Source organism: Dermacentor silvarum, chromosome 2 (genome assembly GCF_013339745.2).
Source record: "Dermacentor silvarum isolate Dsil-2018 chromosome 2, BIME_Dsil_1.4, whole genome shotgun sequence".
Lineage (NCBI taxonomy): Eukaryota > Metazoa > Arthropoda > Arachnida > Ixodida > Ixodidae > Dermacentor > Dermacentor silvarum.
Window position 1 is genome coordinate 178956341 of NC_051155.1, and position 26440 is coordinate 178982780.

Here is a 26440-nt window from a genome sequence, read left to right on the forward strand (position 1 = left end):
AAACTCGAAAGGAAAGGTGCTGGTGCTAACCTTGGCATCGTAAGACCGAGGAAGCAGGACGTGAGAGTGGGTGCCCAGTGGAGAGACGAGAGTGATGCGAAGATTTCCACGGGGCAGGAACTGAAGTGACAGCACCACTTGGACATGCTCCAAAAAGCGTACCGAGTCGCGCCGACCCCAACAGCCACTGGCATTCATCTGCACCTCCAGCCGTTCTCCTTGACGGTTTGGAATGGTCCTAGGTAACGTAAGCAACAGAAATGAAGTGAAGAGTCCATCCAAGTCAAGCTGCTAAATGCGACAATGGTCTGTGACAGCCTCATCACAAGGCCCTCACCATCTACTTATTTGATGATTGATGGAGTTTTATGACCTAGGAGCTGCTGCAGCAGAGAGCTTTGGTTAGTTTTGACCTCCAGCGGTCCTTTAATGTGCAACAATATCTCAGTATGTGGGTGTTTTTGCATTTAAACTGTGGCCCCAGTAGCTGGAAATTGAACCCATGATCTTGTGCTAAGCAACATATTGCTGCCACCACTTAGCCACACAAAATAATAAAGCCTATATAGTGGCATTTGTAACTAGCATGTGTAATACCTTGAGCTTAGCAAGAGCTGATAATAGTGGAAGGTAAAACAGAATGAAAACTTTCAGGCTGTAGCCTCATTGTTAACACCATTCCCAAAAAATGCGTCAAAGGAAACATTTTCTAAATGGCCATTACAGATTCTTGGCCAGTGGACAAGTTTTGAGGAAAGGTAATTCAAGGTCCTAAAGATGAAATTTTACAGTGACAAAAATACTGCATGCGTCTTCGTCACATTCTCATGCTCACGTGCATGCATGCATGTGCACATATGAACACAGTTTATTTTTCTAAGATTGAAAGCTTCCATCTAGTATTTCATGTTCTTATAAGGTTTATGGATTAGAATGTAATCTCTAAAGAAAAACATGATCAGATACACTGTCACAATGGGCAACAAGGACATACCATCCAGCATCTTCCGTGTCAGACCGGCAAACGTGTTGTGGTGGAGCAGTGGTCCACTGTTCCGCCAGAGCTGTCATGGCGTCTGCGTCCATCAGGCCATAACCAAACTTGTGGCTGACTGTACGGATGAGATAAACGTAACCAAAAAAAAAAACAATGTAATGGGCTGCTGAAGGAGAACTTTGGTGCCCGGCAAAAGGGATACACCTTATTCCAAGAATGTTCCCAGTTCCCATTACTGGATACACCTCATTAGGTAACCTTATCTATTCGTGGGAAGAATCCCTTAGTGACACTCGCCTCTACGGCCGACCCCATTTGTTGTCCAGCCCTCCTCTCCCAGCAATGGCTCAGGCCGAGATGTCATCACAACAAGGTGCTGCATGTCACGCCAGGTGAGCTTCGGGCTGCACGAGTACAAAACATAAGTGATAGGAGTTAAACTTAGAAAGTCTGACAAACGATCAGAACATGCTACAAGATTATGGTGCACATGAAAAGATCATGCTTCCCGTTGACACTGAAAGAAAAAGGGGACACATCATAAAGTGCAATTTTGAAGCTTACTTGGCTTCCAAGGCGAGTGCACAGATTCCAGCTGCCAATGGAGCAGATGCTGATGTTCCTGTATGTGCTTGGGTGCACAATGTGTCTGTATTAGGTCTAAGTCGAAACGAGAGGTCCATGTCAACTGTCACCTAAGGAAAAAAGAGTTCACAATGTCTTCAATAGAGTTTGTATGCATGCCTTAAGGCACAGTTTTTCTATTTCTTCTTACACAAGTTTAAAGGCCAAAATGGTGACAAGGCAGATTGTGATGTGTCATCAAAATGTCATCGTGAATAACATGCCGTTGCATATAACTGGCACACCCAATAACAACCCTTAGAAAATTGAAAAAAAGAAAAAATATCTTTGTGTACAACCTGTGCAAATAAGCACAGATGACATTGTTCTGATCTTTATATAAATAGCCCTGCACAAAGCAAGAACATCAATTTTGTGTATTCAGTTACTATAGCTCTTACTGCTTGTCCTTGTTGAAGTGCAATGTGGCTATGCAGCAAGCCTCTCTGCATTGCAATGAAGCCCCACTGCAAGGTGAAATTCGCATACCACTAGCACTTGTTTTTTTAATTATGTGAATTTTTCGAAATTTCGAAAGTTAACATGCGAGAAAAATATGACACTACTCATCTCAAAGCCAGGCTGACATCAGCAAAGTCTGCCACAAGCAAAAAAAAGCATGCCTATGGCATAGCTGCATCAATATGATTATTATCAATGCTTGACCTCCTATAATAGCCAAAGCTTAAAAGTGTTGTGTAAATAATTATGGAGTGAACAAAATAAAACAAAAAAACAAAATAAATTTAATATGACATACCCCTGCAGAAGTAGGGCAACATTATAGTATCAAATTAAAAGCAAATTGCCATTTAAATGCACATCGGCATTGTTATGCATCACTGCTAAAGAAACAGCAGCACACACGAAAAATAGAAAAGAATGCTTGCAAATTGCTGAAACATCACATTTATTTGGTAGTTGTGTGCATTTTAATGCAATTAGCATTCTCTGCCTACTTCAGGCGTTTTGCGCCTATCTATCTATCTACCTAGCCACTTACGCCGACCCAGTGCCTCAGGTTGTCTGTCAGCTTGGTTATGTGCTCATGGAGTGATGCCGTCGTGGTCGTCCCGTCGTCGCCATTCCAGCTATGTCATCTGACTCTTGTCCTGCTGTCGTCGTCGTGCCTTCTACGCCGCCGACTCAATAGCTCAAGTTGTCTAATAGTTTGGGCCACTAAGTATGTGCTTGTGGTCGTGATGCCGTCGTCTTAGTTGTAGTGTCGTCATCCGACTCACACCATCGTCGTCATACATTAGTTGTCATATCATCATCTTGAGGCCGTCATGGTCATTCCATTATCATCACTCCCGCTTCGTTATTTGAATCTCCTCGTGCCGTCGTCATCATACAGCCTTTGTGATAAAATCATCATCACGCCGTCATCGTAATATACTCTTCGTCATCCTTTTTGTCCTTACACTGCTGTCATGCCATTGTCATCATTGCCTCGTCGTCATGCATTCGTTGTCATATCGTCGCCGTGATACCGTCGTAATCGTTTAATCGTCATCATTGGACTCTTGTCAAGCCATAGTCGCCACAAAGTCATTGTCGTACCATTTTCATCATGCCATCATCGTCACGCTGTCATTTTACCATGGTAATCCTTTGTAACTGTCATCGCATTGTCATCAAACCACCTTTATTGTTCCATCGATGTCATTCCTTCTTCTTAATTCTACCGTAATTATGCTGTTGTCATGCAATCGTGATTATGGCACCGTTACTATGATATCATCGTCATTGCGACATCGTCAAACAATCGCTGTCATGCATCCATTGTCATACTGTCGTGGTCGTACCATCGTCATCAGTTCAGCTTCATCATCCAGTTGTCGTCATTCCGTCGTTATTACGCCATCTTCGTCATGCAGTCGTCATCTTGCTATCGTCGTTATACCATCACCAACATTTTAGAATCTTCTCATTATCGTCCTACTGTCGTCGTCATAACCCCTTTGTTGTTCCATCGACGTCATTCCTTTTTTGTCATTGCGTCGTCGTCACTGCGTTGCCGTCATACATTCATCATGCTTATGGATGACCTTGGCAAGCGAGTGCCATAGTAAGGTTGGCCGATACCGGAGACGGTGTGTGCCGCATGTAGCCGAAACAATGGAAGTCTCATAATGACCACTACAGATTTTAAATTAGGGTGACCTAAGCAATAGAAGTGTGTCGCTACATTGCTATAATGCTAATCGCATTATCGTCGGGAGTTATCATGAAATAGGTTCTGCCGTCATTTTTTTAGTGAATATAGTACTAACAAAAAAAGTTTTTTCTTTTTTTAAGGAGCACTAAAGAGAAACACTAAATCAGTTTAGCCTAGCACACACTTGTTCTGAATCCCCTTTATGTTTGATTGAATAGGCTAACTGATAGCGGAGAAGACAATCTGAAGCTTCACACCCACACCAAGGTGTCAATGGCATTACTGCAATGTCACAGATTTCAATGTATTTTTGCACATACAAGTTCTTCTGGGGCAGAAAAGTCCAGAAATGCTGCATGGTGAATTTGTCTATCTTAAAATGCAATATGCTCATTTTTTTTTATCAGTTTGGACATGAGAGACTCGATTAACATCCAGCAGATGCTGCCAAATTTATTACATGTACCAGTGCAGAAATTTCAATCTGGTGACTCCACCTCCCGTATTCCAATCTAGCATTCTTCCTGGGCTATAATGCCTGTGCTCGTGGCAAGAATAATGTAATTTTCGATTTCCAAAGATTAATCAACCAGCTTAGTTAACTCAAAAGGACACCAGAGGCTCACTTAGTTAGGTCACACTAAAATAACATATTAGTGCTACAAGGTGTCCGAAGTGTTACTTAACCAAGAGCAGAGCTTCTGTAGGTGAGAAGAACGACAAACATAGGTTGGGATTGGTGCAGCGCTGCCACCATACAATTTAGTAACAGCACCCACGACCCAACATGCCCTCTGTATGATTAGTAAATTGTAGTCAACCAGTGATGATAACAATGGTAATGAGGTTGCATTTCCACATGATATACAATGCACCTACGTAAATTTTTTAGGTTTTATTTAAAATGTATTTATTGGTGCTGCCTCCTCAAATCACTCTATTGATGCTATTACACGATGTGTGGTGTCCTTTCTGTGCGAGTTTCTGACTCCCATGTACGATGAGAAGTGAGCCTGCTCTCACTCACTAGACTGCTATCACCCAGGGAGCAAATATCCTTCTACCTAGCACTTAGTACTTTTCCCTCTTGAATAATGTTTAACTGTGCATCGTAATTTTGCGTTATTCATTCAGACTCACTGTCATTGCGATTTACTTGCATTACGAGTTGAGGACGCATTTATGGAACCATCAACAGCGGCTGGAATCAGAGCTTGCCTTCCGCCCTAGCTGCACAGACTAAGCTACCTAAGCTACACAAGAGTATTCATTTCAGGCGATTTCAACTGCACAAGTATTATGTGTCCTCATCAGTCTTGATTCTCTTTGGAACTAAGTCATTTCCCAACATAAAACAAATGTTGCACAGTTTTAGAACAGCAATTCAGCATTCTAGGTTGAATACAGTCGACTTCCGTTAATTTGACCCTGATGGGACCGACGAAATTGATCGAATTATCCGGCAGGTCGAACTAAACAAGATGCAGGAAAAAACGTCAGAACACACCGCTGATTTATTTGGCAGTATTTACTTGATTCTAACATGCCTCTGAATCAAACGCGCGCGTGCTTTCTATGTGTCTAAAGTAGAAAACTAACGTAGAGATAACACTAAAGCTCCTAAGCAAAGTAGAAATCTAAAGCGCACCCGAATTTTTAGCAAGAAGAATGGTCAAAAACTTAATATGTGTTGCACAGTGGCGGCCGATTTCCTAAAGTCTGCTTCGCCGCAGTGTTTTTAAAGTCTGCTTCGCCGCAATACACATGTGCTATGCGGCAAGCATACAAAATCCTCGTAGACAGTTTTTGTTCAATATTTTTTTTTGGGGGGGGGGAGGGGGGGGGGGGGGGGGGGGGAGCGCGCATTAGAATCGGGTAAATATTGTAATCAGACATTGTTGACTACCATTATTGCTTGAAAATCTTCCTAGGGCAGGCCGAAAAACGGCGTTTTCGACGAGAGATGGCGTTTGTTCAATGCATTCATTGCCCCTTAAATTATACCGAGACAGACGCCGCCAATAAAGGGGTCGCTATTGTGGTGACCATAGGGGTCAGGCGTGTGCATGGTGACTGGTCAGGCTCGATTTATCCAGCGAAGGCCAATTTTAAGATCTAATTAGATCTTAAAGGCCGATTAGATCTAAAAATCTAATTAACCAGAGTTGTATTAATGGAAGTCGACTGTATATGTTAGCATCTAGTGTCCGATATCATTTCTCTTTAGTGTTCCTCTAAATAAGAAGCCCCAATATGCCAAAACTGTCGCACAACATTCAAGAATTGAGATACATACCAGAAAGGACAAAACCGTATCAAACTGCTGCCACCAATTCCAGCATGCAGCACACAAACCCAGAGGCACCACCAGCACCAAAGGCATGCTTTCAGTCAATTTTAGAGCACAGAATATAATGACACTTACTGCACTTCGTAAGGGTACCAAAAGGCATTGGTGCCATGGTGATTGTGATGTATTGTTGAAGGGAATTGTGGCTGATAGCAAGTCCACTGTTATAAGTTAGTGTTAGAGTTGCCTGTGTTATTCTGTCAAACATAAGATGGCCAGAGAGGTGTGTCAAGTGAAAACTCGGGGCACAGAAATGGTAAGTACATTAGATGGTCAGTTCCTGCACATGAGAACACATTTCACTCATCCTGCAATTTACCATGGCTCTAGACATGTAGGCAAGTCTTGCATGTAAAATATACTCCAAATAGCTCTCTTTCATTGAAGTGTACGACACAAAATTAGTAATTCATTAAATTTAGATGTTTTACAGAAAAAATTAAGGACCATTAAAATAACTAGTTTAATTATGAATAGAGCGTTACCATGAGTTAGAATGTTTTTGGACCCTATGTTCATTTTATTTCACTTGGAAAGCAGCAGCTTAAGTATCCTTTAACAACATATCTAAGAAACCTACAGTTAAAGGTCTATTGGCAATATGAGGTGAGTGAACATGAAGAAACAGTAGTGCCACATGCTAAATGAATTCTGGTCCACACAGGAAGGGCTGGTGAATTAATTCATGACTTCCATGTACATTCTCACAGCATCCTACTTAAAATGCACTGTTTTAGTGTGGACAGTAGCTATAAGCCGAGAAATGGGCCTATTCATTCGTTCTTTACACTTTGATTCAAGCAAGCAAAGCAGGACCTGATGCAAAAAAAAAAAAAGAAAGACATCCAACCCGAGATAGAACCAATGAATGTGTGTTTTCAAGCCAAGCATTCTAACTACTATGCCGCAGCCGCTTCGAGCAAGCAAACAGATTTTTTAATTGGGCCCCGACAAACACCTGTGGTTTTCTATTGAGCTAAACTTGTGCACCATACCACAGCACTTGGCTGTGCACTGCCAGGCACTGTGCAGTGATGAAAATGCAAAGGTTTTATTTGTTTTTATTTCCCTCTAGGAGTGAAACATGCCCAATACGGGGGATTGGCTTTTTGCTAACCAGGCACGTCTTGCATGTCCCGCTTGCAAATGAATGGTATTGCATATGTCTTCTTCACATTGTCTAGTTTCCAGGACATCATACAGTGGCAGTGGAGTTCTCTTAATGTTTTCCAAGAGCACCCAGGGTTCTTCTCACAGTCGTGTGGGATTTTCTAACATATCCAGCAGTCGGGGGAGAGGGGACTTGTAATTACTGTTCACAGTAGTCAAGTTAAAGAAATCAAAGAGTTAGCTATTAGAGTCATGTGATTTTCTGAATATATGTTAAACAATTATTCAAAATTATGTAAATAAAGTACATATTAGAATCTTCACTGTTGTGATTATTTCTTTTTATTATTTCATTTTCTTTTTTTAAATTTCACACGACATACTCCAAGGCCACCCTGCAAATCATGTCAAGGGCTCTAATAAGCAAAAAAAGAAAAAAAAAAATCAAGGTCGTGAAACTTAACCTGTGCTCAAAGGGGAGAGGTGCCTTATTTTAGAACTAATAGAAGTTGCTGAAAATCGCTGCTAGCAAAGGACAGCATGGAATGCATAGTGCAAGAGGAGGGCAATACGGTGCAAAAATGCACTTAAGCCCCACAAATTTGCATGCTCGCTTAACCGGCAGAGGGAGAGTTGTTTAGAGGCAAGACATCTGCAGGTAGTGCTGGCAAGCTATTTGACAGCAGTGCAGGAGTGACAAACGATGATTTGCAGTCTAGTAGTTAGCAGCCAGCACACCCAGACATTAGAATGATTAGGGTACCCTTTGCAGCCGAGTAAGCAGGCTGGTTCATCGTTCATAAATGCGATTTGTTTTTTAAACATTATAAGCATTCTGCTTTGCTTCTTATTTCTTGCAAAGTTTCACCTATACACTTTTTCACGAAAAAGCTTAATGGAAGTCCCTGTGCTTACTACCAAAATGCCGTTGGCAATTGTTGGTCAAGCTGAAATATGCTGAAGTGCACAGATGCACAAGAATTTTACGCGCACCTGCCACAGTCCAAAAAGCAGGTGTGTCTGGTGCCATGAGAAAGTATACGAGACTGTGGCAATAACTTCTTATGCAATTGTGTACAATAAAAGTGTCAAATTTCTTGAAATGCTGGTATTGGCGATAATATAGTATCTTCTATGAGGAAGAACTGCGTCGTTAAAGCTACATTACTGTGCAACTGTTCACATTCTCCTCACTTCATTGCTCAACAAGTGCTCATGCTAATCATGCCCACCCTTTCTGTCAATGAAGGTCAGTGCCATTATATGTACTATACTGTTTTCAGTGGAAGCAGTACAGGCAAAAAGGGGGATTAGAACTGGTTTAAATTTATTTATGTGGTTGAGTTTAATGAGCAAAACTAAAATAAACTCTAACAAGCTCCAGGTATTAACATACAGACATCTGCAAGTGCCATCAGTGCAAACAGATTGCAAAGGCTGCATGACAGTGGCACGTGCTGCCTCATTCTTGGCTGTCTGACTCACCACGTTGGCATCCTTGCCTGGTGAACCACTGCTATAAGTAGTGGCAAGAGTGGAGGAGCACATCTCAAGGTACCAAGGCTTGGAGCCATGCTGGGTGGCACTACTGATGGACAGTGTGTAGATTGAGTTGGTGTAGCCGTCGCAATTGCAGTTGTCATTGAAACGTCCGCCATTGCCAGAAGCCCAGACAAAGATTGAACCCAGACCACGGCGACCCTGAAACACACAGAGAAAGTAGGCTTGTAAGTAACGCATAACTAAGGCTTTGTTTGATCCTTTGTGTGCTTGTTTGTTTGTTTGTTTGTTTTACAATTATACATCAACGACCCCAGTAGCCCAGTGGCTATGGCACTGTACTTCTGAGCTAGAGGTCACAGGTTCAATCGCAGCCACGATGGCCAATTTTGGTGGGGGTGAAATGCCGAAACGCTTGTGTACTTGGATTTAGGTGCACGTTAAAGAACCCAACGAAGTCAAAATTAATCTCGAGTTTCCCACTACGGCGTGCCTCATAATCATATTGTTTGTGGTTTTGGCACGCAGGACCCCAGAATTTTTTACATTGATACATTTAGGAGAAAATGTATCATGAAAACAAGAATGTGCATCATAATCAATGAAACAAAGACGAAAAAAAAAAAGCAATTCAGAGCCGTAGCATCAGCAATTACACACTCGTAAGCTCACTAAAAAAATTTGTGGAATGTATTTTACTGACAAAATGTTTCTCTTCATAACTTTGCAAGATCCATATGACGAAGCAGTGGCACTAGAAGTTTATTGACATTCTCTTCAAAACACTACACATAAAATCACCGATAATTGATTGCAACACAGGACGTGCGATTGTGGTTACTTAAACATGAATGTTTTTTTGAAGGCAGCTTTCATATCTCGAAGTGTCACACCTAGTGAAATTGGAAGCAGTGGGACACTTTAAAAGATAACATACAAATGTAATCACATTTTTGCACTTTTGCTAAGACAAGGTCTCTCCAGAACTGCAGCATATGCCGATCACAGCAAAATATAGAGCTCCATAAGAGCCTGACCGTCTGCTGCTCCATCACACTCTGCCATGGCAAATACTAAGTACATGTCCTCATTCTAGACAGTTTGCTAAGTGTTTGCTTCAATAAACCTAAGTGCACACGTCTGAGTCTACTACTGCACTAGTCATCACTCTTACTGCTTCACACTTTTGGGTGAAAGTGCAAATTTTCTGTTTTTGTCAACAGGTTTCTCAACACACCTTGGCAATGCCTTGAAAGAAAGCCTGCTTGGCTAGTTTTCCTGGGCCATCAACAGTTTTCCCATCATCTTCAGGGCCCCACGAAGCACTGTAGATGTCGATGTGGTTTGGATTCAAGCTGAGGGCACGGGCTTCTACTTCGTCAGTCACTGTGCCGTCCAGCATACGCACCCCTGTGCAAGATTGACCACATGAGTGTGTTTATAGCACGAAAGCACTACTGGAGACAATGTATAGTCTAATTCAGTAAGTTATTTTGAAACTATGAGTCAGCAGCTGAAATTAACAGCATCAACAACATGCAAATTATGGGTGCAGACATCACCTCCTCCTATTCATGTGTCAGCCATGATGATGAAAATAGACACAAGTGAGTCTGACTACACCAGAACACCAGATATCACTTTCAGCTGACAACTTGTACTAAAGCTGTGTACCAAATAGAAGGCGGGATACAAGCACAGCTACGAGTGTATCAAATATTCACTACACTATAGTCTTCTAGCATAGCAGCAGTGCAGATATTTGTGCTTCATATTGGCCCTTTGGAACTTTAGTATGCTGGATTTGCATGTGCTACAACACTGAAGCTAAATGCAAAATAGTGATTAGGTTTCCAAGCCTAGTCATGAACTGCCATTGCACATGACAGATTACCAACATTTAAAAATGGGACCAATTCCACCAATCTAAGTAGGTGAGATCGGTGCCAGCAAAGACAGCAAGTAACCAGAGTAATACTGAATTCTGTACTGTGCCATATCATGCACACTAATTAGAGCTTCCTTAACTGTAACTGCTTCTGTTATCCGATGTCGAACTATGGGCTTCATTAACTCCTTGCTTCATAGTGCAACTTGACAGCATGATTAGTTGGCAAAGCATCACATGTCATATCTTACTGAGGCTGCTTAACTATCATTACATTTGACATCGGTGAGCCCTCTGGTTAGGATCAGAAACTGTGAAGCAAACATATTGGCTCAAGTGCTCACTTTTTCTTCTTAAAGCTAAAGACATATTTGGGGAGGAGATGGCTAAGGATTTAGATTCAAAGCAACAAGGAGAACAATGTTACAAAGTTTGAGACGAAAATGTTACTTTATATTGAAAAAACTAAAAATGTAACAGCCTCGGGTCATTTCAAATGCAATAAGTAATGTCGCAGTTTCGCCCTAAAGGCGAAGCATCGATTGCGATAGCAAACTAATGAACAGCTATACGAAGTAAGGATAGTATTTTTATCGGCCATATAAACTTGTAAACATAGGCATACTAACTAAATTAACAAGCATGGTGTCACGCACACACAAGCAAACATGAACGCATCTCACTCGATGACCACGGAAACTTGCTGTCAAAACGCTTAGTGAGCAAGCGCGGCAGCAGCAGTGAATGAATTGACCTTCGTCCCGCCGCTCACATCAACGGGAACTAAGCCGCGAAAACACAGTGCATGGAGGAAGGACTCTGCCCCTGCCGCAGTTGGCTTTCAAAATACAGCCACTCGATGTGGGAGCACATGGTGTAGTACGTGGCCTTCCCCTTCCTACCCTCGCCCCGGAGCCTTGCGGCATGGCAGGCACATGCAGTGGCTCGGGTGGCGCTGAGTAAAACGACCCCCCTACCCTCCCTCTGGAGCGTTGGGAGTGCGAATGGAAGACGGCACGCTTCCTTCCCGCTTCCCGCCCTTGCGTGCACGAGATTGAGCCACGATCGCCGGCTCACCCTCGCACACTTTCACTCGCACATAGTGCCATACGGCCCGCAGCGGCGATTTTATCGCCTGTAGGCTTTATACGGAATCTCACGGCGACGGCAGGAATGTACCTGGAGTGTCCATATAATTGCTATCGCAATAAAACAATGGCAGGGTAAGTAAATGCATGACTGCGCAGCATTCTGTTAATGGTATCCAATAACAAACTGTTGTGTGCCGCCAGCCTGATGCTTGTGACATAACATTTTACAGCGAATTCACAAACAATGCCTAAAATGTTGACAGCTGGCATTCAAATGATAATGAGATGCTTATGTTTGTGCAGAAAAATTTTTTTAAACTCCTTCATCCTGAGAACTGAGTCAGCAAGTGAGTGGTTGGGTGTGGGAGGAGAGGTTAAAGAATATACAAGTAGCAAGTAGTATACTGACAGTGATGACAATATCCTGCTGAAAGAAGCCATGAGAGCTTGCGCTTAATGTTTCTCTGAAGAAGCACCAGCGACTAGTAGTGAGCATTTTAACCCTTTCACTGCCGGGTTTTTTTCTGACTGCTCCTCAGCCCCTGCCCGGTATTTCTTTTATGTTGGTTCAGTGGAAATTTCATTCCAGTAATGCACCATGATACTCCACAGGACCTGTAAAGATATTCATCAGCAGTCCTTGAATTTCTTCGTCCGTCAAAACGCGGACGCACGTGGCGCGCTGACTCGCCATGGCTGCTGCGTTCTGTCGAGACGAAGCGACGCGGGTGTAAACACGTGCGCTCCATCTGTTGTCTGAAATTTAATTTACAAGTTCTATGTATTTAGGTGACCTCTCCATGAATGACGGGACATGAACGCAATTTTTTTTTTGCACGAATTGTCTCGGGTGTGGCAGGGAGTGAGTTTAAAAAGCAACACGAGTATACTTGGGAATAGCAGGGGGTGCGCGTGGTTGGTTTCACGAGTTATTTCGGTAGTGGCAGTTAAAGGGTTAAGGCACCTTTGCTACCTGCTTTTCCACTGCCACCTTGTTATTTCTGTGATTAGGTCAATGGCAACAAATGAGAAGACACCCTGCACTAGGAACTTACCTCCAATGCTGGCATTGTAGGCAACCCCAACTCCACAGTATTCATTAAGAGCTGTTGCTGCCACTTCTCCTGCACACCGTGTCCCATGCCTAATGAGATCAGATAGTTCGAAACATCACAATTGTGCTCAGAAATTCCACACACTAAAAACAGAACACAATGCTCCAAACATCCTCAAATGCTTTTCACTAAACCACACAATGATAATGTAGCTAACAATTACATGGAGACTATCCTATAAATTATAATTTACTGACGGCTTGCTGCAACTTAAACGCATCATTAAATGTAAACCTCGTGCAGGGTGGAAAGTACTACGGGAGCTGTGGCAACGATAGATTTGACACTGCCCCCCCCCCCCCCCCCCCCCCCCCCAAAAAAAAAGTGCATATGCACACCATCCACTATTCTCAACATGCATTGTCAAGCATCATCAGTGTTTTTAGCTGTACATCAACTGTCACACTTCTGAGTAAGTTTTGTTGCTTCATCACAATTAGCCATTTCAAACAAAACATTCATACTGTCTTCACAGTGTACATGCTCACTTGCCCAGTAAGTATTGTTTTTTTTTTTTTCTTTAACCCTTTCAGCCTCTTTCTTCCTTTTTTTTTTTTTTTTTTTGAGGTGATGTACCCTTGAAATGATTCACCCCCAGCGTCAGGTTTTTTTCTCAGACATTATGAAATGAGCAAAAAGGTTTATTTTTGGTTTTGCAGAAATTTAAAAAAGATGTGACATGAAAATGGCACGTGCTCTCTATATGTAGTCCTCACATTCCTATCGGACAAAAGGAATGTCAAAAGGAACATGGCGGGACAGAAACACCAAAAAAGTACTGGTACGCTAGTGATGCGGAAAGAAATAACGGCAATAGCCATTTATGGGCAAATATTTCTGCCTTGGACTGACTTTTCAATACTACAAGTTGCCATAATGTACAGAATAATGTACAGAGCTTCTGTCTCAGTAGCTTCAGTGCTAAATTGAAGCAATGCAAGGGATTCCCAAGGACAACCAATCTTACTTGTTGTCATTGTTATCCTGAGGCATGGGATCATCATCATGGTCATTGATGTCTGTGCTCGCATAAGGATCCTGGGAAGAAGTGAAATGGTAAGTAATTTTGTAACTAAATTCAGCAAGTGTTGCAACACTGAGAGGAGAAAATCTTTTTCAATGGCGACAAACAGAATTTGCCTGCAGGTTTTTCCACACTAAATAGTTGCTGATAGCATAATAATTGCCAGAAAACTGTTAATAACCTGTATGAAAGAAAGTGAAGACATTTGCGAGTTTCAGTACTTTCCTGAATCATTATGTACTTTGAAGGAGGGTAGTAATGTGAGAGTATTAAACTAAAGAGAATATACATTTACATTAATTATATTAAAGTGTGGTGCAGTTACAACAGTGCAACCGGCCAATAAATATTCTATATCTACAAAACTCTGAGTATCCCTAAAGAAACCATGTCAGTGTCTCACATATTTACAAGTGCAGAAACCAAGACACACATACAACTGCTTCTTTATTTAATGTTTGTTGATTCTGGCCTGGTAGAACAATAACGAAATAAAGGAAATGGCACTGTGCTCATTGAACTAACATAGCTAAGTCCTATTAGAATCAAAGTAAAATAAGATGTTCGCAAATATTTGTCACTCATTTCCCTGATTACTGTGTAATGTATGAAATTTCAACTGCCAACTTAAATGCATAGTAAACCTTAAAGAAAAAGAAAGTTAATGCACTTGAACACCACATGAAATTCCATAAACTTGCAAACAAAGCTGCAGTTGCCCAATCGACTCACATAATTCTGAACCAAGTCTGGGTGGTTGGTTTGGATTCCATCATCTAGTATGGTCACCACGACGCCTTTCCCCGTGTAACCTCGTTCCCAAGCTGGTGCGACATTCATGTCGTGGCCTCCAATAGCTCCACCATTCTGACAAAAACGGAGAGAGAGAGAGGTGGCATGACAGTTGAAAAGTGGACTACCAAAAAATTTAAGTGAATAGAGGCAACAAGCATTAGCCCAGAAACAGTACAGGAGGGGTGGCCACAGTCAGGATGAAAAAGGAGCACCCGTTTTCGTTTCATTGAGGACTCAATTTTCATTTTTCAATTTTGTCTAGAAAGTGTACACAAAGAAATTAAGAAATGGATGAGCACACCTAGTGATGTCCATGTCTTTCTTTATGCGTGCTTTACAAACAAATAAGTCATACAAAATGAAATAAGCCATACAAACAAGCCCCAGAAGCCTGCCCTGTAGCCATGATTCTCAGCTGAAACCAGGAATACTGAAGGGCAGATTCTTCAACTAAACTGCTTAGCAATTACCAACAACTTAGGTCTTAGCTCATACTTCTGCACCTATATGTACTTAAACAAAGAATTGTGCGTTTTAGCCTTCTTTCGTATTGATCAACACGGTACAAGAGGTGCAACAACTAGCTAAGGGCTCAGCAAGAAACTTTGCATTAAACAGACCTGTGGAGCTTATGCTTAGCAGCAGTCCTCCTTCTGCAAGATGCTACTTTACATAATGATACTTTACATAAGAAGCTCCCCATTCCCATGGTGCAAGCCACATTTTTTCAACAAGCCCCTCATCTCTTAGCTTGCGATTGAAAACTGTTTGTTCTTCTGACAGCTAGCAGCACAACAGGTGACAGTGCGTAACCAGCAGCTATGACTACAAGCATACCTCATGAACCAAAGATAGGCATGGAGAAAAATTCACCTCATTGCTAGAAATTTTCAACAAGCTCCAATTGCCTGAGTGAGAAAAGAAAAAGAACTCTTGCACTGAACAATCAGACCTCATACATTGGCAGCTTTGCCTGAATGTTGAAAGTCCAAAAATATTGATGCAATTGCAATCTAAAAACTAAGGTACAGCAGCCATAAGACATATACTTTTGTTGGCTTATAAATGTAACTACAATTGCTATTCTTCCTGCCCATTTTTTTCTTTTTCGGCAGGCAACAATTATCACTCAAGGTAGTTTATTTACCAACGAATGCATTTACACACTTTGCTATGTATGCACCCCAACATGCAAATTAATAACGTGCTCAGAATAAGTCATTGGCAAGCCTTTTCAAGAACAGAAAGTTAGCATCTTGCAGAAGGAGGACTGCTGCTAACCATAAGCTCAACAGGTCAAATTCCCACCGCTGGAAGATAACAGATGACCTTTATCAGCCTGCTAACCTGGCAACACATCAGCAGCACGAGTGTTTTTCACAAAGCGCTCCCTGTGAGAAAAGCCACCCGCCGGGGTGGCTCAGTCAGCTAAGGCGTTGCGCTGCTGAGCCCGAGGTCGTGGGATCGAATCCTGGCCCCGGCGGCCGCATTTCGATGGAGGCAAAATGCAAAAACGCCCGTGTGCTTGCGTTGTAGTGCACGTTAAAGAACCCCAGGTGGTCGAAATTATTCCGGAGCCCTCCACTACGGCGTGCCTCATAATCAGAACTGGTTTTGGCACATAAAACCCCAGAAAGAAGAAGAAAGAAGAAGATGTGAGAAAAGCCTAGTCATAGGCACTTGTGCCTTATCCCATACTGGAAGACATAGATGGTAAAGCTTTACGAGTACAAGATGACAACACGATTAACATTAGCATCACCATGCAACAAAATGTACAGTTTGTTGAGTTATTTAAATTATAAAAATCCAAGTCATGGTATTCACTCATTTACTTGAATAGTTTCTTTTCAGCCATTTCTGTACGTCATGAACATGCATTTTCTGATATCACGAATAATTAGGTTCCATTGATTTAGCATTCATGTCTTTAACATGTGTCCTGCTGTGGACACCTGTCGTTACCTAGTCTTTCTTGGTGTGAACATGCAATGCCAGCATACACTGCTTTGGGTTCCTGTACATGTTACGCAACTTAAAGGGCCAATTAAACAAGAAGTATAAACATTAAAATACATCTTTTATAATGTAATGATAAGGCTCCATGGCTAAATGCAAGTACAAAAAACCCACAAAAAAAAAAAAGAAAAGAGACATTTGTTTGACTATTACTTCACTTGCTAGTAAAAACGTCTGACAAAGAAGTATTAATAGTAAATAATGTACAAAAAAGACCCCTGAAAAGGACGACACTGATAGCGCAACAACAGTACAAAGGCCTGCCAATGCTTCCAAAACAGTGCCTACAAAGACTGTGGCAGCAGCTGCTGACCTTGCCTTTCTTCCATGCAGTCATCACCTATGTCGCAATGGAAGCAAAACTATGTAGGAGACAAAGTAAATGCTTCACGAGGACAAACTGCTATCATAACAATGGCAGCGCTCATTCTTTTTTGAAGGACTCCGCAAGCTGCATTCTCATTTTTTTTCTGCAGACATTACAAGACTGCCACAGCAGTCGTCTTTCTGAGCTTAGGTCCTAAGGCAGAGACAGAAAGTACTGCTGTATTTGTACATGTTGACAGTGGACAGCAGTAATGATTAAAATTGTGCAGTTCTTATGCCACCGCGGAATAAATGATCACAAGGAAGACGCTTGGTACAAAAAAAGTGATAATAAAAAGAAACCATTTACACTGTTCTCCTACAACATGTGAATCGAAAAATACAAATACTAACCGAAAACTCTCAGGTACTCTTCTAGACAATACCTTGAATGGTGCTCAATTATTTTTTAGGATTAATTCGTTTAAGCTTCCCTCAGTTTATATCACGTGGGAGAGTTAAAATGATAATGCAAACCATATGTCTCAAGACAAGTACTCATGCCTTGACACCTCCATTCACAACTAGCTCCCTGCATTTCTTTTAAACTAAATTTGCTAATAGTAACAATAGAGGAAACAAGCCAAGCAATTAATTATACATGTTATAGCACTTTGGTTCAATTCCTTCTTTTTATTCTATTTCATAAGAGCAAACAAACAACTTCCCAGCAATCCAACTCCTGTCCATGTTAGTCCACAAATATAGCTGTGTGCATATTTACTCAAGCTGTAGATACAAATAAAAAAATATGCACACAACCAGATACACTAAAAAAAGAAAAAAGGGTACCATATGGGTACATTACTTATGATACAGAAAACCGACAACAGCACTTGTCCATCATTTGATAACAGCACCTGGATAGACACTTCTCTTGGTACATGTGCATATTTGTACATTAGCTTATACGTACAGCTTTCAACAGTTTTTCGAGCAAGCAGTGATAAATACAGCCTTTCAATAACCAGCAACGCTTGCATACCAAGTACCACTGCTTTTCATAGAGTGGGTCTGAGAAGATCCGATAGGAACGATGAAATTCCTGGTAGCGTATTTCATCCAGGTGGACGTCTCGCTTGACTCTTCGTTTGACAGTTTGCTGCTCGAACCATCGTACCTGGGTACCAAACATGCAGGAGTTTCCTGTTTATGTGCACTACGAGAGCCTCAAAACTTCATGCATAGAGAATAACCAAACATTTGCAGAAAATCTCACAATTTCACAATTTAACTGAAAAACTAATTGACTTGAGGCTAACTCGTGTAAGCTTATTTGCAGCTTCTCTGCAGACAAGCTTAAAAGCAAAATTTAAACAAAGTGAATGCAGACTTTTACTCTCTCAATCACACTAAGGAAAGTGGTTGGCAGATGTGTGAAATCATCTGCATGGAATACATATACTGTATTTGTTACATTGTATGTTATGCAAAAGCTATTATGTGGATCAAAACTGTGCATGTTCATGCAGAAACTGTGTAAGCTCAATAGGTGGAATGGAGGATCCAACAAGGTCAAATGCGATACAATACAAACAAGCTTCTGTAGCTTTCCATCCCCTCAACATTATTCCACGTACGTGTGCTTCAGGTAAATTTATAAAAAGCCACAAAAAGTGGCACAGAGCCAGTAACAACACCTCATTTCAATTAAATAAGCTGATGATGAGAAAAATGCAAGTGGAAAACTTTTAACAACAGACTAGGGCCGGTATTTTGTAGCGATGCGTTATGCTTTATTCTATACTAGTCTTATCTTCCACTGCTCACGGCTGGCTGATCCCGTTGATAACGTGAGTAGACCGTCGCTCTGACCACTGACCAAGCGCAAAAAGGCATTAGCATCGGAAAGGCATACCGGCCTAGCTATATCTAGAAATGAAAAATTAGATTTAATATAATATAATAAGGAGGTAAAGCTGGCCTCATCATTTGTCATTTCAACATACAGCTAGGTGCAATGCAGCGCCCTTTTGCATTTCTGTTAATTTTGGCTGATAATTTTTAAGTTCTCAGACCTTTTTTTTTTTTAAATCGCCTGTTGCAGATAAGGTAATTCTAGTCCTTGAGCTGGATTATTTAGAGAGGCGGACATTACTTGCATGTGAAATCGAAACACAGATTGAACTAATTCACAAAAATTCATTGGTTAACTTCATAATTACTTTACAGCACATATTGCAATTTACTCATTGTAGCCAGTGAGTTTCAAGGCATGTATCCACTTGGAATGAATTGCCAGAATGACACCAGTTTGGAGATATGCCATCAAACTCACCATAAAAATGCACAGTTGCTCCACCTACTTTTTGAACAAAATGCTCTTTTATACATCGAAGCACAAAAGTAAGTGGAATGTCCATGTATTTCGTCCCACACTTTTTGAAATACTATCTAAAAACTGGTGTCATCCTTGAGATTCATTTCAAGTGAATATGTCTTGCAAGCTCAGCGGCTACAATTTGTAAATTGCAATATGTGGTGTAAAGTAATTAATTAAGAAGTTAATTAGTCAATTTTAGTTATTTAGTTTAATATGTGCTTCGATTTCTCTTGCAAGAAATGTCTGCCTCTTCGAATAATCCAGTTCGAGGACAAGAATTATGCTATTTGCCATGGGCAATGTTTAAAATTTTCTAAAAATTTTAAAATGATCACCCAGTAAAATGTAGTTCCCTCTCTGTAAGAAGGAAAACATTTTTTTTTCTTTTAAGTACAAGTCTACCAAACAACACTAGATCACATTTAACATCTTGCTCATCTGTCACCTTTTACCCACATACCCTTTCATAAGAGGTTTTCACAGGCATGACTATCATAAAAAAATCTGCCAATGATATCATCATGGCGATCATTCTTCAAAATACTAATTCATACTTGTTCATCCTTCTGCAGGAGATTATGGTGAGCGTGACTTGCTTCTATGGAACGTTTGCGTATAGCGTGATGCTCAAATAAGTAGTAGTTTTCTAGGGATCCAACCTGCGTACAAGAAAACACAATATTAACACACTTGATGCAAGGCACCACCTAGGAGCCAAACCATCTTTGTAAGTGATTAATAAATGTGTGTTCACAATGAGAACTTACTATGCATAGAAATGGTCGTGGTTAAACCATGGCGACAGTTTCACTGACACTTCGCTTGAAATATTTTTGTATTGACCAATAATGCAATGAACATAACACTGGATAAATCAGTGCGTAAAATTAAAATATACCCGTGGGGCTAACGTAGCTTCAAGCAGGCACACATACACAAAGGTGTTGGCTTACGCTAGTTTATTAGTTGTAATAGTGAAAGCAGCACAGAAGACACTATCAATATTTGAAACTTGCATACAGCTCACACTCCACACAGTGCAGCAAAAGCTGCCGGTCACGCCAGGCAGTAAAGGAATGATAATGGGTGGCAGATGTCACCTGTAGGAATAACTGTACTGCACGGTCTATCGGAGAGGGTGTGGTATGGTCCAGAATATCCAAGTTTTTGCCAATACCACAGACTACAGAGGTAGACCTTAACACAAAGTTCCAAGCATGCATATGAAATCATTGGTACACAATGTGAACATGCACAAAAACATGAGCACAAGCATATACACTGATGCATAGACACATATTAAAACATGAAATTCAATAACTGCAACACCGATATGGAAAGCTGTATATCACAGTATGAATTTAGCAAAAATTCTTTAGCAGTGCATGCCGAGCAAGCTTTGCATTTGTTCGAGATGTACCTATCCAGGAGGAGGATTTACCACATTAGCTACTGGAAAACTGCGCCCTTTACCATTATTCACAAGATAACCATGACATGGCATATTCTCAGGAAATGAGATTTCAAAAGAAATCTATGACCAGGAGTGTGAATAGTATACATAATTATGCATCATCTACATTACCTTGAGAGTATTACATACAAAAAGCACACAACATACAATCCACTTGCATTATTTGACACGAGTTGATATGTCAACATCGACCCCCCATGCCCCTTCTCCTCACAACAAACCCCAAGAAATTTTGGAAACATGTTTCTCCTACAGCTGCAAAAAAATTGCCCGTTTTAACTTCAGATTCTGCTTTGCCTCTTCATGATGCCAACATGACGTACTAATTCAATTCCTTTTTTTTTTTTTTTTTTTGTAGTGTCTTCCAGGATGAACAGCCCTCGACAGCGCTTGACGCATGTGAAAACATTGCACACCATGCCTAGCATAATTATAAATTCTGATGCCATTCTTAGAGTTATCAAACCTTTAAAATCATTTTCAAGCCCTGATCCAGATAAAATTAAGGATTAGTACAAAGCTACTGAGGCTAGCTAAACATTTTTCGTCGTTAATACTAGCGAAACCTTTTCAGAGATCACTCTATCCTACTGTAATACCGCACGACTATAAGGATGCTTATGTGGTGCCCATATACAAATAAGGCGATAAGAATCGAATGACCAACTACAGGCCTGTATCTCTAACATCTGTTGTTTGCAAGGTTCTTGAACATGTCATATCTTCCCAAATTATGCATTATTTAGTTGATAACAGAATTCTTTTTTTTTTTTTTTGATCAGCATGGCTTTCAACGTGGTCGATCTTGAGAAAAGCAGCTTTTTGAAATAACCACTGACCTCCACAACAGCTTTCACAAATATCAACACATTGATATGGCATCTTCATTGATTTTTCAAAGGTATTAGAAAGTTCCGAGTTCAAGAATATTTATTTAATAGACAACAATCTGTAGTAACTAAAAATTTTTATTTGCCCTTCCAAGTTGTTAGATCAGGGGTCCCCTGAAGATCTGTAATAGGAGCTACATTACTTCTTATTTTCATAAACGACACCTATATTGGCATTACCTCATTGCTGAGAATATTCGCCGATGACCATCATTTATCGTCATATAAGAGACATAAATGACTGCAATGAATTACAGAATGATCTAACACAAACAGAAAACTGGTGCACTTGATGGCAGATGTCTATAAACATTAATAAATCTAAACTCACATGGTTTACTGTTTGCAATAACTTAACCCTTTGTTCCCCAAATTGGTTTCGGAAAACGTACCAGATTTCCCAAATTTTTATGTAGTCATAATTTTTTATATGTCATTCTGATTTTCAGTGTGAAAATGTATACTTGATTAATTTCTGATTAGAAATAAAAAAAAATGCTGCTCCCGAGGGAAGCTTTCTCTCAATTCTGACCGTAACTCGTATTTGGCACTGGGAGCAGCACAACATTGGGCTGAACGTGTGTGACTCGTCAATGGCGATATTGTTACAACCTCCCATGACAAGCACAACACATGCTTGGGGGTTAAAGGGTCAGTAACATATAATTATAAAATTTAAATGACGTGATTGAGGCCGTAGATTCTTTTACATAACTAGGTGTAATTTTAACCCCTCAACTATCACGGAACCTACATGGTGACTCTACTTTGACAAAAACTTACAAAACACTTAGCTTCATCCGTCGTTCATTGCACAACGCTAATAAAGATACGAAACTACTAGCCTGTATGACCATTGTAAATTCAAAGCTCGAGTATGCCTCAATGAGCTGGAGTCCCAATCAATCCTACCATATTAATAGATTAAAGTCAGTACTGAATAAAGCCGCTTGTATTATCACTAGATTGTACTCGTCATATTTAAGTGTATCTGCAATTAAACAAAGCCTTGACATTACCTTACTAGAGAAGAGAAGATTTCTCATATAACATTCTTTCACAAATTTCTCACAACCCCACTAACTGTTCTGCAGCTCTAGTTAAACCTGCTAATCGGATATTTCCTTATACGGGTCATAAGTACAAAGTAGAACCTCCTTTTTTTGCACTCTGACTCTTTCCAATCCTCCGTCCTGCATTTGGCCATTAAGGAGTGGAACAATTTACCAAAAAATGCTGCTGAAATTATTGACCAAATTATATTTACCAACTCACTTCAAGTCATAGTCATCTGAATTCCTTTTTGTGTTTCTTAACTATTCATCTAATTATGTGGAATGTATTTTGTGTCACATGTTTTAAGTATTTTCCTAAGTAAGCTGGTTATTTCTGCTGGAAATGTATAGAGTTTTCCTTTTCTTTGCATCCTTGGCCTCGGCTTTGTGTATTTGTGTTTCGACCTTTGTTGCTTGCTCAATTGTTCTCTCTCTCCCAATTATTGTACTCTTCCCTATGTAATGCCCCGACGGGTCTTCAGGGTAAATTTTAAAAAATAATAAAAAAAATTGAACCACATCTCAAAAGAAGAACTGCAACAAACTTTTGAACTGCATAAAAAGCCTAGTTTAAGTTAATGTAGATGTAGAAGAGCCCCGGTGCAAAATCTCACATTTGAAATACGAGCAGGAGCCTCACGAAAAGCTAGCAAGAATAGCTGTTTTTGACGCTGAAAGTGACAAGAACACCACCATTAGCGCTCGCCAGAAGTGATGCATGACCTAGCTCGCGGCTCAGCAAGATTTCTGAGATTACAGTGACACACACGTGCCATCTCAGAGGCCATGCTGCAGTGGCCACCACGAATTGCCGCGACGAGCCCTGGCTTTATCGAAACACTCGGAACTACCCCGTGCTCCAAGTGGTCTCTGTTGCTCTCCAGGAGCGGCTACGCGAACCAGGCACCTGCTGCGCACTGAAAAATCTTGGATGTGGCACGATCCATTGTTATGACGTGGCATCATAACAATGCCACTAGGTGCCCACATTGTCTGCTTAGGTGCTGTTTAAAGGCTACTAACAAGAAAACTACAATTGCCAGCTCTGCCGCTTTGTCAAGATTGGTTTAATGGCATGCGCTACTAATTACTTATAACAAATTTAGCCAAAAATTTAATTCCAGTTGGCTTTTAACAGCATCCAAAGTCATAAAAGGGACTCCGTGAATACTAAACACTCCTTTCAATTCAAATGTCAGATAATTTGAAGCAACTTTGAGAGCCCCGTAGGGGACTGAAACTTTCATGAAGGTATTTTTGGCTTTTCCCTTGTTTCTATAAGAAGACGCATTCAAGTCACAAGAGTTCCTAATGCAAGCATCACAAGATGTTGCCACCGGAAACTAATCTTGTCTGGTTGCCTGACATCAACACTCAATTAACTGTGTTAATGATTCGCACATCCTTCCCTTTTCTTTAACAGAAACGGCTGTTCAATAGCGAATTTCATTTAATAGATGGTGCGTGTGTAAGCCTGATCATTATGGGAAATTACAAGTTAGCACTGGCAGCAGCAGTCAACAGCACAGGGCAACAAAGCAGTTTGTTGCCAAGCCACATTTGGAGCGCTAACTGCACAAAAAGTATGCACATAGGAGTTGGAAACAAAGCGGGATTGACTTACATTCAGATACGTTAAACAAGGTGCTAAAGGCTACAATATTTTTATTACGCATACTCTTTTCAAGTGCACAGAAGCATAAAGGAAGAGAAAGAAGAAGTATAATAGGAGAGAAATCAAGGCCCACTGACAAACTCTGTCGAGGAAGTCACTCCACAAGATGACTACGAATAGCTTTTACATGGTCGCTCTGCTGTATACATGTAAATAGTTCTCTTCTTTTCTCTATCCTCTCTCCCCCCCCCCTCGTGCTTTGGCACTCATCAGATAACTTTGGCACTCCTCAGGTAATCATCAGATACCTGATGAGGCACTCAAAGATAAGAAAATGTAAGGATCAAAGATAATAAAATAAAATGAAAGAGGCTGGCAGTGTGAAGACACTGGCAGAGGAATGTTCACTGATGGCCAAAGATGATTGTACAGTCAATTCGCTTTAAAAAGTGAAGCTTTTGTGGCCTCGTGCATGAAAGAGTGGTTCTGCCAAGGTCCCAGGTTCTTTTCCCCTGAGAGCGGTCTGTTATCTAAGTGGCTGAGGCTAGCTCGCAGAATACATCATCGAGCATTGAAGGATGGGCAGTGGTACAACCTGCGACAAAATTTTTTTATTTTCTGGTTCCCTCATTCGCTGCAGAAGTATAACATATATATTTTTTATTTAGTTACTTCTTACTTTTGTCTACAAGCTACTAAAAAAAAAAAAGATTAGAAAAGGTGAAAGGTGCGATGTTTTCAATTTGTGTATAATTTAGCAAAATATGACCAACAGCTGCCATTCTTTTTCAGGACCATGACGGCAATCCTGCACAGGATCCTTAATAGTTATCTGCGCTAGCAACAGGTGATTTATGAAACATCTAATCAGACCCAGACCATATATATAATTTACATGCTCCTGCAATTTCTGCAAAGGAGTGTACAAAAGCTTATTGTATGGCTGATAAGCCTCAATCCCTGTCATATAAATGGACATACACTCATTTATTGTTGAGTACATGCCTGCACTGTGCCAGTTTTCGACTCCATATTGTACCTAAAAGCGCTAAAGGCTACAGCAATGGCAGAAAATGCTTCTGTTTCGAGAAAATTATTTAGGTCTGGCTATATTTCACACTCCAAACACCAAACCGATGGTGCTATATTTGGGACCCGTTTTTCAAAGCAGTACACCTTTAAGAAAAAAGAAGAAAGAATGCAAAGAAAAAAAGGAGAGGAATTAGGTACGGCCCTGACGGAAGATTATATTACGAATGTTCCTCTACTGTTGTAACGTGCTGTAAATGTAAAGCTAAGCTCACTGCATGGACGAATGGCGTCATTGTAAATGTGTGTGGCGTATGATGATTTGGAAATGCAGAAGAAATAAAAAAAGACCCAGGGGCGGAAACAGTAAAGTAAACGAACTGCCATCAGAGGGAAAGCAGCACACCAACGCGCAAAAGATACGAGATAAAAAGTAATAACCCTGCGCGAATAGAGGCCCATTCAAGCTCGCGGAAAGTGAATGGCGCCTCGTTTGGCCACTCGGTAGACGCTCAGCGGGGTGGCGTAACGGCAGGTATACTTGAACAATTTTCCCTTCAAAGGAAAACTTAATGCCTCGAAAAGCGCAACGCGCGCCGTACACCACATAATGCGCGCGCGCAACTGGCAAGTGGCGCGCGAAGAGTGCGCGCGTCATTCACACAGATTGACCTTCTAAATATACCGCTGACGTCAGAATGGATGCACCATCAAAGTTAAATTTTCTCACTGCGCGACGCGCCGTGTTTTACGCGGCCATCGGCGCACAAGGCGATTCGACGTCGTTCACAAAGTGGAACAGGACCTCTGGAAGCGTTCCCGATTCTCCGACCCATGTAAATAGCGGACCTCCGACAGGCGCTCTTATCGCAGAGTCTTGTTCTTCCCGAGACGGCTACGAGTGTGCTTCGGCGACGCTCGGTCAACAGAAATAATCATCGGTTTCTTATCGTCGGCCACTTAAGCTGAGATGCAGTGGGACGACGACGACGCAGCGGTTAAATCTCGGCAGTT

General features: G+C 41.0%; 1 protein-coding gene across 2 annotated transcripts in view; it reads right to left on the minus strand.

The window, feature by feature from the left end:
• The window catches only part of LOC119442214 (furin-like), a 70090-nt gene that overhangs the window by 42686 nt on the left and 964 nt on the right, over positions 1-26440 (minus strand). The window contains exons 2-12 of one of the 2 annotated variants that reach the window (XM_037707001.2): positions 19918-20022; positions 18026-18160; positions 14593-14727; positions 13804-13874; positions 12777-12865; positions 9980-10152; positions 8728-8943; positions 1562-1692; positions 1295-1401; positions 995-1112; positions 31-238 (exon numbers count right to left, since the gene is read on the minus strand). In XM_037707001.2, coding sequence (XP_037562929.1) covers positions 31-238; positions 995-1112; positions 1295-1401; positions 1562-1692; positions 8728-8943; positions 9980-10152; positions 12777-12865; positions 13804-13874; positions 14593-14727; positions 18026-18160; positions 19918-20022 — 1488 coding nt within the window. Of the gene's footprint in view, positions 1-30; positions 239-994; positions 1113-1290; positions 1402-1561; positions 1693-8727; positions 8944-9979; positions 10153-12776; positions 12866-13803; positions 13875-14592; positions 14728-18025; positions 18161-19917; positions 20023-26440 lie in introns of both variants that reach the window. The other variant, XM_049661964.1, reaches the window with a different exon arrangement.